Source organism: Canis lupus, chromosome 28 (assembly GCF_003254725.2).
Source record: "Canis lupus dingo isolate Sandy chromosome 28, ASM325472v2, whole genome shotgun sequence".
Lineage (NCBI taxonomy): Eukaryota > Metazoa > Chordata > Mammalia > Carnivora > Canidae > Canis > Canis lupus.
The window spans coordinates 16,079,438-16,091,997 of record NC_064270.1 but is presented as its reverse complement, the minus strand read 5'-3'; the positions used below and the strand labels follow the sequence as shown (position 1 = coordinate 16,091,997).

The 12,560-nt window shown below is 57.0% G+C and overlaps 1 protein-coding gene across 8 annotated transcripts in view; it reads left to right on the top strand.

Annotated features, from left to right (window-relative positions):
- SH3PXD2A (SH3 and PX domains 2A) overlaps nt 1-12,560 on the top strand; it is a 235,288-nt gene that overhangs the window by 205,113 nt on the left and 17,615 nt on the right. For 6 of the 8 annotated variants that reach the window (XM_025467099.3, XM_025467098.3, XM_035707650.2 and 3 more), the window contains 3 exons: nt 1,716-1,829; nt 5,714-5,797; nt 10,642-10,759. In XM_025467099.3, the coding sequence (XP_025322884.1) occupies nt 1,716-1,829; nt 5,714-5,797; nt 10,642-10,759 (316 nt within the window). The remainder of the gene's footprint in view (nt 1-1,715; nt 1,830-5,713; nt 5,798-10,641; nt 10,760-12,560) is intronic. The other 2 variants (XM_025467100.3, XM_049103197.1) reach the window with 1 other exon arrangement.

Here is a 12,560-nt window from a genome sequence, read left to right as displayed (position 1 = left end):
AGCCTAGAGAAGGGGAAAAGACCCCTGTGAGTCCATGCCTTCTGATTTCTTTGGGGCCTCCGTCAGCCATAGCCTTGTAAGCAGCCACACCTGTATTGCCTGGGTTCTAGGAGAATAGTGCTGTTCCGGAGACCCCCTGTCAGTGGCCCACGATGTATAAGTGGCTGCGATGGCCTACCCCATCCCACTCTGGGGGAAGACAGACTCTGGCCGAAGGAAGGGAATGGAAGGGAGGAAGGCATCCACCCTGGGTTCCAGAGGGACAGTGAGCCAAAGAGGCCTGGGCCTTGAAATTCCAGACTGCTCGTCCAAGCAGTATAGGTCTAGAGCAAAATTGAGCTTAAGAACAGAGGTTCTCAAAAAAAAAAAAAAAGAAAAGAGGTTCTCTGTTCCTGCCCCCACACATACATAGAGTCCCCCTTCAGAGTGGTCGCTTGTTACTGATGAACCTGCCCTGACACATCCTAGTCACTCAGATCCGTAGTTTACCTTAGGGCTCACTTGTGGTGCTTGTGGACAAGCGTGTAATGACATGTGCCCATCATTACGGTATCATACAGATGTTACTGTGTCTCATGGGCTTGCAGAGCTGCAGGCAGAGTGTTGTGGAACTCTAGGGAGGGTGAGTGCAGTGGGCATTCAAGACAAGATCATGGGCTGTCTGCTGTCCCAGGCCTGTCACCCAGAGCAGTGGGGACCTAGCAGGAGACCAGGAGGTAAGGTAGCTCCAGGTGCCGAGGTCCTATGCGGTCGTGGCACTGCTTTCCTCACCCCTCCCCATCATCACAGCAGCCCTCACGCCACCTCCCGTACCTCCCACTATCCCCCCTTCTCGAGCAGCCACTCCCTGCCATAGGCAGGGATGGCTTCTCAGTGCTGCGGGGGGAGAAGCCCAGGACCTCTTGACAGGGAACAGTCCATATTTGGAAATGGTGAGCTCAGTCATGGACAGAAAAGAGAACCAGTGCCAGATTGCTTTGGGGGCAGAGAAGTATCTGAACGGGATGGGGGCAAAGACAAGATCTTGTGAAGTGTAGCTTCTAAGAAGAAATTGAGGGCAGTGGAGCCCCAAGACCCAGGTGCTCAGAGTGCTTTGCTCAGTCAACTTTTGTTTAAATGAAAAATGAATGAACCAATGAATGAGAAAGAAAATGAGTGAGCTTTTGTCATCAGGCCATGGCCGTCAAGTGTGCAGTGCCCACTTAGTGTAATTGATGTATCAACACAGCTAAGGGCAGCCGTGAGCGGCGCCCAGGGGCAAATGCCACTGACTCTTGATGGGGAGGGGGCACAGTGGCTGTCAGAAGGTCACGGTTGAGGCATTCATCTCTGAATACCTCTGAAAGCAGGGAAAGCCAACCCCCCAGCCAAACCAGCAGTCCTGCTGGGTTTCAGGGACCCTAAGTGGCCTCTGTGTTCGTCCAGAGCTTCCCGGGCCTTTCCTACAAGCTGATCTGCACACAGTTGGTATATCCTTGTTTGAATTTCATTGTCAAATTTTGTCATCAAGCATTTGGGTGAGTGTGGGCCAGTGTCCATCGGGCCCTCCTCTGCAGGAGCATGTTGGCTTCTGAGTATGGCGCAAGCTTCTCGAGGCTAGATGTGAGCCGGGCGTCTGCCACATGCCAGGCTGTCTGGCTCTATGCCCTGTCCCCTCTCCTGTCTCCACCCCTCTTGGGAGCTCATGACCACATTCTCTCTTATCCCCTCTGCAGGCTGGTGGTTCGTGAGCACCTCGGAGGAGCAGGGCTGGGTCCCTGCCACCTACCTGGAGGCCCAGAATGGTACTCGGGATGACTCCGATATCAACACCTCTAAGACTGGGGAAGGTAAGGACCTCCAGGTTCAAGGGGAGGGGCAGTAATGAGGCATGTGCAGGGAGCAGGCTGCCTCGGAATCCTTGGGGATTGGTGCCTACCCCATCCCTGGCCCTTGGAGTGAACCCAGTTCTTCTGGAGGTAGCTTTCCCACTCTTCTCCCTAAAACCATCAGAACTCCTAAAGAGAGTTGGGCCATGTCCTAGCCCCTTCCCTTGGGACCCCATCTCACTGAAGCCAACCCACGATCTCACCTCCCTTTCCAAGCCTGTCCCTGCTGGCCCTACATGGGGCTCAGGTTAGAGGGGACATTTTCCAGGAGCATGGATCTCAAACTTTGGCAGCTTTGGGGCAGAGATTGGAGAGAACAGTCTTAGGGCTAGACCATAAAGCTCTCTTTCCCCCATAAAAGCCCTCATTTCCCTGGGGAACCCCACAGAGACCACCACTTTTGTCTTCCCGACCCCACACCGTGCTCTCTGCTACAGGGATGACCCCAAGGGGTTGCATGCACGCAGCTTCTGCTGTGCCTGTCTGCTCAGAGGCTTCTACTCTGGGTGTCTGTTATCCCAGCCAGCAGTGTGGACACACAGAACAGGTCTGAGTCATGTCTCAGAGTAGCAGAAACCATGAGGTGGCCCTTCCACCACTGGTACTTCTGATCATCTCTGGCCTGGTGAGGTTTTTCTGGTGTTTTCTCATTGCATTTCAAAGAACCTGATCCCTGCCTGGTGGCACCCCCTACCCCCGGTGGCCAGCACTGGCCTGGTCAACCTATCTGTGGACTCAGATATTTGCCAGAGCAGGCCGCTTGAAGCCCAGTGAGTCTCAGCCACCCCCAGTTCCTGGCTGCCTGCTCCTATTAACTGCCAAACCCCCCATGTCCTGGCAGGAATGCTTGCCCTAACGGTCAGTAGGGATGGTCCAAATGGGCACATCTGAGAGCCAGGGGGATGGAGGCCTGTCACCCGGGCTCAGGCCACCTTCAGCTCCACCCTCCACACACACACCCTCCATTCCCTGCTGCTCAGGCCAAAATAAGCAGTCTGCAAGGCAAGCGCCAGCTCCCTATTCATCCTTCCCCTAAATGTCGGTTACTGGATGGGTGGTTGAAGCCCCGCCCTTCCTCCCATGTAAATGCTTTATTTCAGCTCTGTGACCAGTGCCACGGCCCCCACAGTGCCTGACAGATTTCCAGGAATTAGGCTCCATCAGGAAGGGTTTGCATGTTCAGACCAGGTGCTCTGTCCTTCCTGGCTGCTCCCTGGTCCTGGAACTGAGCCTGCTCCCAGTCTCACCTCTCGCTCTGCTGTACCCCTGCAGTGGTGGAGAATATTAGTGCCTGAGCTCCTCCTACCCACTTCCACATTCTGGGGTCATCCCAGAGCCTCTGGGAAATAACTGTCCCTAGAGCATAGAGTGAGGTCTTATTCACTCTACAGGTGTGTGACCTTTAGCAACACGCTTGTCCTTGTAAAGCTTGAGCCTCAGTCAGCTTCTGTGGCCTGGTGGCCTTATGCCCTATGCCTGTCCAGGATGCATTTTGCTTGTAAGCAACTCTGAGAGGGTGTGTGTGTGTGGAATCAGAGTCCCGCCTGAAAAGGATATGCCAGGAATGTCTGAGCAGAGACATTAGGAGATGGAGGACAGGACACTGAGTGGGCAGGAAGGAACGGGAGATGTGTGTGTGCATAGGTGCCTGCCTGGTTTGAAGAGAGCTTTGCAGAGAGCCAGCAGTAGCAAGTTGTAAAGGATTTTGACCTTGATGCAGCAAGAATCAGGCAGCCAGTGCAGGTTCTGCATTCAGAAGTATTTGCCTGTGTGTGGATGTGCACTCCAGGGTGACCTTTTTTAAAATAGATTCCTCAGCATGCTTTTGATAGGACCAGTGTGCCAATACCCCTGGCAGCATTTGGGCAGCTATGAATTTCATCCTCACATCTTGGGCATCTCTACCCCGCTTGACAGGGGGCCTCAGGGCTCAGTGTCCCAGCCCAAGGCCCTAGCATCAACGTCCACTGGTCTCTCTGTCCCCACAGCCATATGGCTAAGAGATTAGCCTACCCTGCTCCCCTCTCTGGCCATCTCTACTCCAGACCTGTTGCCATCCCATCATAGGTCCCTGAGTCCTATGGACAGGATTGGAAGCCTTCATCCCATGAAATCTTCCCTAGTGACTCGTGTTTCATTGCCTTGAAAAGAAGAGATCATCAGCTGTTTTGGTTTATTTCTATTACCAGAAATTCTGGCATATGCTCGTATTCCTCCGAAATGTTAACGGTAGGAGGTAGGAGGGCTGGGGTGGAGGTTGAAGAGAGAGGAGAGGAGAATCAAGCCCAGCACTGGCAAGTTGCCTTAGTGAAGCACTGGATCCATTGCCTTTCAGAGGCCCAGAGAGGTATCACCTCCACGGAGCCCGCAGGTCAGTTTGTGGCAGAGGCAAAACTGGAAGCTGAGTCTCTCCCTGCACCCCTGTGCCCTGGAGCCTTTGCTGGTGGGTTTGCATCAGTATCAGCTCCTTGCCAGGGCTTTTTCCCTTGTTGGTGGGCTAAGGGGTGCAGGGTCAAGGGGGAAGGACATTGTCAGGCCAAGAGTCTGGGCTCCAGAGCCAGACCACCTAGATCTGTGTGCTTCCCCAACACTTAGGCGTGTCATCCGAGGATTTCTGAACACCTATGCCTCTAGTTTCTATCCCATTTCCTACATGGGGATGGTGCCGACAGAACAAGGCTTTCTCGAGGCTTCAGTGAGACGGTCCTCGTACCTAGTTGAAACTATGGGGGCACGGCCTGGGCATCAGCCGAAGCTCCTCTGCCCCCAGGGAAACCACAGGACACATCCGCCTGGGGCGGGGGGGTGTCAGCTGTCAGAGTCCTTCCCAGCCTGGCCTCACACAGGACCTCGTTTGTTTTCCAAAGAACATGTTCAATCCCTGTCCCCTCTCATGCCAGGGCAGGTGGTGTCAGCCCCTATGACAGATGAGAGAACAGGTGACAGAGTATGGTGACACAGTAACCAGGCAGGGAGGCCTCACCTGAATCCATACCTCCAACCTCGTGTCTAGGCCTCCTGCTTACAAGAAGCGGGTCAAACAAGACAGCCTTCCTCCCTCAAGAAAAGCAAATACTTCCCAGAAGGCTTTGCAGGGCTTGGCTCAAGGTTGTCTGGACAGCTTGCCCTTTACTCCAACTGCTGGCCTCCCTCCCCCAGACTTCGGCAACCTGCTACCCAGATTCTGCAGAGCCGGGAGGTGGGGGCCGCTTGCTACCCTGCCACCCCCGCCCAGTGTGTGTTCCACCTGGGAACAGAGGAAGGCTGAGGGCTTCTGGAGCTGGGCCATGGCACCCAGCGGAGCAGTGCAGGATGCCACCCCACAGAGGATGGGCTACACAGAAGGGGTCTGTGGCACTGAAAAGCTGTGGCAGGTCTCCCACTGTTGCAGAGACAATGGGCAGTGTGCCGTGAAGGAGCAGAGGGCCTATGGCATCCATCCCCATGTACACTTCACCCAGCGCCATTTCCTAGTCACCTGCCGGGCCCTGTGTGAGGTCCGGGGGCCACCTGGAGGGCTGTCCTCATTCCAGGCTGGGACCAAGGATCCTCTTCACCTCTCAGGTGCTAGAAGGCAGAGTTCTCAGCCCCTCCTGGGCCCCAAGGTATAACCCATAAGATGTGGTTTTGGTGGCCCTGCCCCACATGTTGGTGTTGTCATTGGGCACATCTGCCCACGTCCAGCGAGTGCGCACTGCTGGGGGGCTTGGTCCCAGCGATGATGGCCTGTGAGCATGAGCCTTCCCTCCCACCACCCCTGTCCCGCCTCATCCCATCTCATCCTCCTCTCCATTTTCTCCGCCGGTTCCGTCGGCCGCGTGTTCCATTGCCATCTCCCACACCAGTGTCCAAGAGACGCAAGGCCCATCTGCGGCGTCTGGATCGCCGGTGGACCCTGGGCGGGATGGTCAACAGGCAGCACAGCCGAGGTGACTGTGGGAGCCAGCTTCTCCTGCCCAGCCGCTGCCACCTCTCTCCTCCTCCCTCACTCGCTAATGCCCTGCCTCCTCTCTGAGCTCTGCTCCTCTCTGCCCTGTGGCCTCTTTACCCAGATTCAACAGTCAGACTTTCATTCACTTTCTGCAGCTGGGGGTGGGCATAAGGGAGGAGGGTGCAGGGGGCTGCCTGGGAAGTGGGGGTGGCTCTGGCTCCTGCCAGCATCCTGCGGGTGGGGGTCAGGGGACTCACAGTGTGATTGTGGGGGCAGCTGGCCTAAGGAGGGCCACATCTGCCCTGGCAGCTGCAGATAAAGAGAACTGGGGGGGGTGTGAGTCTGCGGCGCTGTCCCACTCACTTGCCCCCATCCTTCATTCCCTTGGCCAAAGCTGGTTTAGCGATTACTTAGAGACAGAGTAGGAAGAAGGACCAGTCTACAACCCTCCTCCTTCAGCAGCTCCAGGGAAACCAGAAAGGGAGCAAAAGTGAGTCCCAGCCTGGTCCTGGGGCACGGCCCCAACCAGCTTTGAAGGCAGCGTGGGGTTTAGCCGGGAGCCTCCAACGTCTTCAGCACTCGGCACTCGCACCTCATGAGGGGCCTGAGACGATTCCAGGGAGGCCCCTAGCCTGCCATCCAGGCTGATTGGAACCAAGACAATTTGTAGGTTTAGGGCCTTTCCAACATCTAGGAGCCTGGGAAGTAGGGAGATTAGGGGTGGGCCTCTGAACAAACCCTGGACAGCTCCAGAGCCCGCAGGCCAGCAGGGCCCATTCCCCCTATCTTTCAGAGAACACAGCTGGGGGGGCGGCTAATCAGCACTGGCCTCTCTAGAATAGCAGGGATGCCCCATGACTCTCACCCCAACCCCCACAGCTCATTCCTGAACAACTCTGAGACCATGTTTTGGTATCTGCTCCAAGCCCCAGGCAAGCAACACGCCTGGACACTGAGGTGATCACCGCCTGTGGCTGGCTCAGTATCACACTCAGAGCACTGGCCATGGGAGCCCAGCTTAGGCTTGAGGGCAGAGCAAAGGCTGGACCCTGAGGGCTGGTGCAGGGCAGGAGGCCAGGTCATGGGAACAGTGAGAACAAGCTGGAACGTAAAGCAGAGGCACCCTAGAACTAGGAACTATGGGGCAGCGTTGCTGGGGGGCCAGGCTGGGTTGCTGCCCTGAGCCTTGGCAGCAGAGGAGAGTGGGATGCTGGCCTGGAAAAACAGCAGAGACAAAGGTTTGGCCTTCCCCCATTCCCTCCAGCATCTGCTCCAAACACCATCTTATACTGAGTCCCAAACAACTCTGTCTCCATAAGCACATGGACACTTACAAGTGACGAAGCACTACTACCCGGGCACAGCAGCAGACTGGCACCTCCAGCCCGCGCACAGCTGTGCATCTGTGGTCCCTGGCACACAGCCACTCACACACAAAATCCCGCTTGTGTGACCACACATAGACCGTTGCACACATACGCTGACAGTCACAAAGGCATCAACAATCTGCCCAAGCTCATGTTGTATGCACACCTCTGCAGCAGCACCCAGGTTCACATACGGCTCCGTATACAGACTCAACATGTGACCCCTTACACCACAGCCACACAGGCAGTGTGTTCACAGTTACACAGTGGTATACATGGACACACATGCCCAGTGAAATGCACAGCACTGTGGACATCATACATACACAGATACGTAAGTGAATACAAGCTCACAACTTCTCTCCTTCTCCCCCCCCTCTCTCTCCAATAAGAGGCCTAAACAACGTTATTTCCCATTCTCAGCCCTATGTTAAATCAGGGCTAAGTTGAATCAGGCAGCCAAGACAAACTTGTAGCAAGCTGGCTGGGAGAAACTCTGCCACTAACAGCAGAGCTGATGGGGGGGAAGCAGGCAGTGGGTCATATATAACGAGACGAGAGAGAAGCAGTGCTTCCCCAGGGCCTCCACTCCCCAGCCCCTCAGCCAACCAGGCCTTTGGAATCAAAAGCCCTCTTGCAATGGGGTTGGGTAGGTTGTAGGGGCCGGGAGGGGAGCCAGGGAGACTGCTGACAGAGGGGAAAGCATTTGAAAGAGGAGGCGTCTGTGGTTTGGAAATGGCAGGGCTCTCTAGCCCCCGCCTCCAAAACCAAAACAGGCCTGTCCACCTCCCCCAGTCAGCCACCCACCCGCCCAGTGGGCGGCCTGGTCAGCCCTCCCTAGGGTGAAGGTGCCACCAAGCTTTGATGGTACATCAGAGTGACCACAGTCTCAACCCTTCCCAGAAACCTGAGGTGCCCCCAGAGCTTGTGGCTCCTCTCTCCTCAACTTTGATTCCTAAGAGTCTCTTCCAGAGACCTGAAGCAACCTGAATGACTCGGCCACCACCCGAGACCATTTGAGTCTGGGCATCCTCCCTACTGGGTCCCCCTAGTCCTGCCCCCAGGTAGGGTGGTGACCCTGGTCCAGGAGCGGGGTCAGCTCTGCTTCCTCGGGGAGATCTGGGAGCTAGGAACCTGAGACCCACATGGCGCGTGTCTCTGGAGGAAATCCATGCCTCCGCCCCCTAAGCCAACCATAATGGAAGAGTAAGCCCCCACCCAGACCGATTGGAAGAGTTGCCCTCTGCTCAGCAGCTGGAACTGGCACAGTGACAGGGGAGGACAGGCCTCTAAACCAGCCAGATCTCTTACTGGGAGCACGGATTCCCAGACATCTGTGTTCATGTCAGCCTGAGGGCCACCGAGAACAGGGCCTTTTGCAGGAGCAGTGCAGCTTTACTGGGTAAAACAGAGGGCTTGCTTCTGCCCTCCCTGAGAGGGTCAAGGGAGAGCAGGACACTTCCACAGCATTTGCTGCTATGTCCTCAGCACACACACTGGAGGCTGCAGGGGCTGCTGCGCGGGCCTGACTGCTCCAGAACCCAAGCCCACGTGTCATGCTTTAGGCCCGTTCACGGCCATGCAGCAGGGCAGGGCCCCTCTGATCTGCCTAAGAGGAGGACTGTAATTTTTCCCTGCAAAAGCAACTTTGCCTAGGAAAACTTTAATGATGCCTTCCTGCTGGAACCACAGGCTTTTAAAAATAGCCCAGCTGAACAAAAGCAAAATATGGAGCCCAGGCCTTGCCTCGCCCTAACCTCAGAGCCCTCGATCCCCAGGGGCTGGCGCTGCCCTTCTGGCCACAGCCCGGGCCAGGATTTACCGTGCCCTGCTGGAAAATGGAGCTGGGACCAGAACAGGCAGGAGAGAGGAGGGCTGGCCTGCAGAACACCAAACTCCTCAAAGGCCCGAGTCAGAATCTGGCTAGACAAGGTTCTCAGGCGGTCTTGGCGGCTCTCCTCGGCATGGTTGGATGGGACTCTGAAAGCTTCCAGGACTTAGTTGATGGTGAGAAAGCCCTGCCTCCGGGAAGAGCTGGCCCTTGAGAAGAGTGTGGGGAAGAATAGCGGAGGCTCCCATGGCTCGTCACCTTCCTTTTGCCTTTGGCGGCCTTTTAGACTCGGCCAGGGCCCACCGGCACCGTCCCTGCAGCCTGGCAGGGCAGCCACCCGATAATCCAGAGTGAACAGATGGCCCTCCCACCACAGGGGGCCCTTGGGGTGGCAGCTGCCCCCTCCCCCACTCCTGCCAGAGGCTCAGACCAGGCCGCCCATCTGGGTCCCGCTGAGTTGCCATCACAGTTGGGAGCTGGGAGGAGGGGGGCAGGCATCTTAGACCCCGGCCTCCTGCTATTTTCAGCTCATAGAAAGCCTCCCACACCATGCCCCTGTTCAGACACCCTTGCCTTTCAACGATGCACTGCCTAGACCCTTTGGAGCCTCTACCGTGTGCCAGGCATAGCCTAGAGGAGGGAAAGCCTGAGTTTGGGGGGGACCTTCTCAAAGGGTGTGGCCAGGGGGCCAGTTCTATCTGGCTCAGCTCCTCATGCTCCCTGAAGGGATGTGTGCTCCTCCCTGAGACCTGAGCGCTCCCCTGGGGAGCCTCCACCCCAGAGGCGAGGTTTCAGAAGCACCTCCCTGGAAGCCTGGGCAAGGGCCCAGGTGGAGGCAGCGGACCCCCACCCCACCCCCCCGCAGGAAGAGAAGCCAAAGAGATCCAGATGCCTGGCCTCCCCACCCCTGTCCTCCGGGGGTTTTCCTGAATTCCTGTAAGATGCCTCCGTCCTGGTGCCTGGGGAGACCCTGAGCAAGGCCCTGGAGCTGGCAGCGCCTTACATGGGTGGGACTCACGGGTTCCCCACTCAGGGCTCCATGAGGCCCTGCCCGATGGCTACACTCAGCGCTGTCACTGGTCACTTGACCACCAGACCCTTGTCTTAAAATGTGTGACCACTTCCATTGAACATGTGTTCCCCCCAGTCCTCTTGGGGAAGTTACCTGATCAGGTGATCAGATTAGTGGTTGGGGGAAGCTTCATCAAGCAGGTGCCCCTAGAGCTGTCAGGGGGTGAGACAAGAGGCAGGAGTTCAGGGGTGGAGGTGGGAGGACTCCGAGCAAGTCTGGGGCATGGATGGAAGCACGGCACGTTCAGGGAAGGGGAGGGTGTGCCGTGGGGCCTCCAGACGTCCCAGGGACTTCCTGACTCAGGTCCCACAAGGGACAGGTTCTCTGGCTGTGCCCTCAGGACCCCAGGCCCCAGCCCCCTGGCTGCTGTTCCGGGGCTGGGAAGCTGGGAGAGCCAGCTCTATCCTGCCAGGGCTTAGCCAGGGCACCTGGGGCCCTGGCCAGCTTCTGCACACGCTGGGAGCAGCAGTGAGGCAACCAGCGAAGCAGGGCCAGGCCAGTGGAGGAAAAGACAGGAAGGAGGGCCTTACCGAACCTCGGCTAACTGTGCCTTCTTGCTTCACTCCCTACAGAGGAGAAGTACATCACTGTGCAGCCGTACACCAGCCAAAGCAAGGATGAGATTGGCTTTGAGAAGGGCGTCACTGTGGAGGTGATCCGGAAAAATTTGGAGGGCTGGTGGTACATCAGGTAGGAGCCTCAGCGGAAGGAAGAGCGACCTCTGCCACACTGGCCCCAAGCAGCAGAGCTCAGTGCAGAGTGGCCGTGGGCACCAGCCGGCAGGTAGATGCTGACAGCAGCTGTGCGCCTGCAGCCTGGACTTGGCTGCCTCAAGTCTGCTCGTCTGGCGGCTCCTCTCCCGGAACACGTAAAACAGAGCCAGGGCTGTGGCCAGCAGGGCCCAGGGGCCCCAGCTCAGCTTGCAGGCAGTGGTGCAATCCCTTACCCGGCATCTGCCAAGAGGGTCCAGCACATCTGAATTTGGTTTTCTGTGTCCGGCCTTGGCTGCCGGGCGCGCTCTGTAGCTCAGGCCGCCTGAAGCGCTGGCATCCACAGGCCTTGTGGAGGTCCCGGCAGGCAGCCCCTGCTGCCCACAGCTCGACCCTGGGACCCCAGATGTGGGCTCTCCCGGGCCGTTCTCTGCGGGGCTGGCTCATATGGCTGTAGGAGCCAGGGAGGACCGAGGCCTCTTCCTTCTGCCCCTCCCTCGTGCAGGGCCTAGTTACATTTCCAGCTGAGAAACCCATTTGGGAGTGTGGGAGGGGAGTGGGGAGCTTTCTTGGCAGTCCCGGGAGCAAACTAAAGCCTATGGGCTCACCTCTCCCCTACCAGCCTGCCCTCCAGTCAGTCCCCTCTGCCCTGGGGTTCTGAGGCCAGCCAGCACCCTCCCAGGGGGGCCTTGTTCGCAGGAAATGTTTTTGGGTGCTTTGGAAGCGGCTCAGCTGTAGTGATTCCACCCAGTTTCCGACAGTCCCGCATCTGTGGGCAGGATGTATGCTCTGTGCTGGCTCCCACAGTGGGAACAGGATTGACCCAAGTGACCTGGGCACTCCATGACAGTATCTCAGACCACAGCAGACTGTGGTGGTGGTAAGATGGGGCTGTGCTGACAGGTAAGGTGAAGGTCATTGGCCACATGGGCTTCGGCCTTAATGTGACTTCTAAGACAGAGCTGCCCCTGCCCTTGGCCCCATGCACAGCAGTCAGGAGGGCCAAGGTGTCTCTTTCTGCTCTGTTAGGTAAGACAGGCCTGTTGCCCAAAGCCACTGCCCTAAACTTTCACGTTCTCTAAGAAACTAGACCCAACCCCCAAAGCCAGCAACCACAAGTCTGCATGGGAAGGCCAGCAAGCATTCTGATGCCGGCTGGTGACCCAAACCACTTGCCTGGTTGTCGACAAGGCTACAGGGTCTCTTTAGTTCCTAAAAATGACCCAAAGGTCATCTGAGCCGTCTTTTCTAATCAACTCTTGTCCCCATGGCCTGACTCTTTAGCTAGTGGGGGCTTCCTCTGAGAAAACTTTCCTGAAAAGATTCCACCTTAAGGAGGCTGCCAGACACCCCCTGAAATATGCCCTTTCCCAGCATTCCAGGCTCTGTGTTGATCCTCATTTCCTGTCTTTCTTCTCCCCTCTCCCTTCACACACACATCCCCTCCCTCTCTCCCCATCCCTCCTTTTCCAGTTGGCTTCCCTCTGGAGTCATTCCGTGCTCCAGAGCTGGAAAGCAGATGTGAGTAGAGCTGGGCCCAGACGCACACAGCCGCTCCTGATTCCCCTGCATCTCTCTGCCCGGAATCTAATTTTATCCATGTAACACCAAAGGAATACAGCAGGGTTTGAAATGGGAGCACTCCAGGCAGTGAGCAGGGCTGACCGTCACTCCCATGAGACCCCGCTCCCCATCTCCCCACTGTTCTGATAGAAAAATACTTGCAACAGCCGCAACAGTTCTACTTCATCTTTTCTCTGAGATGCATGAGCACCAAGTTC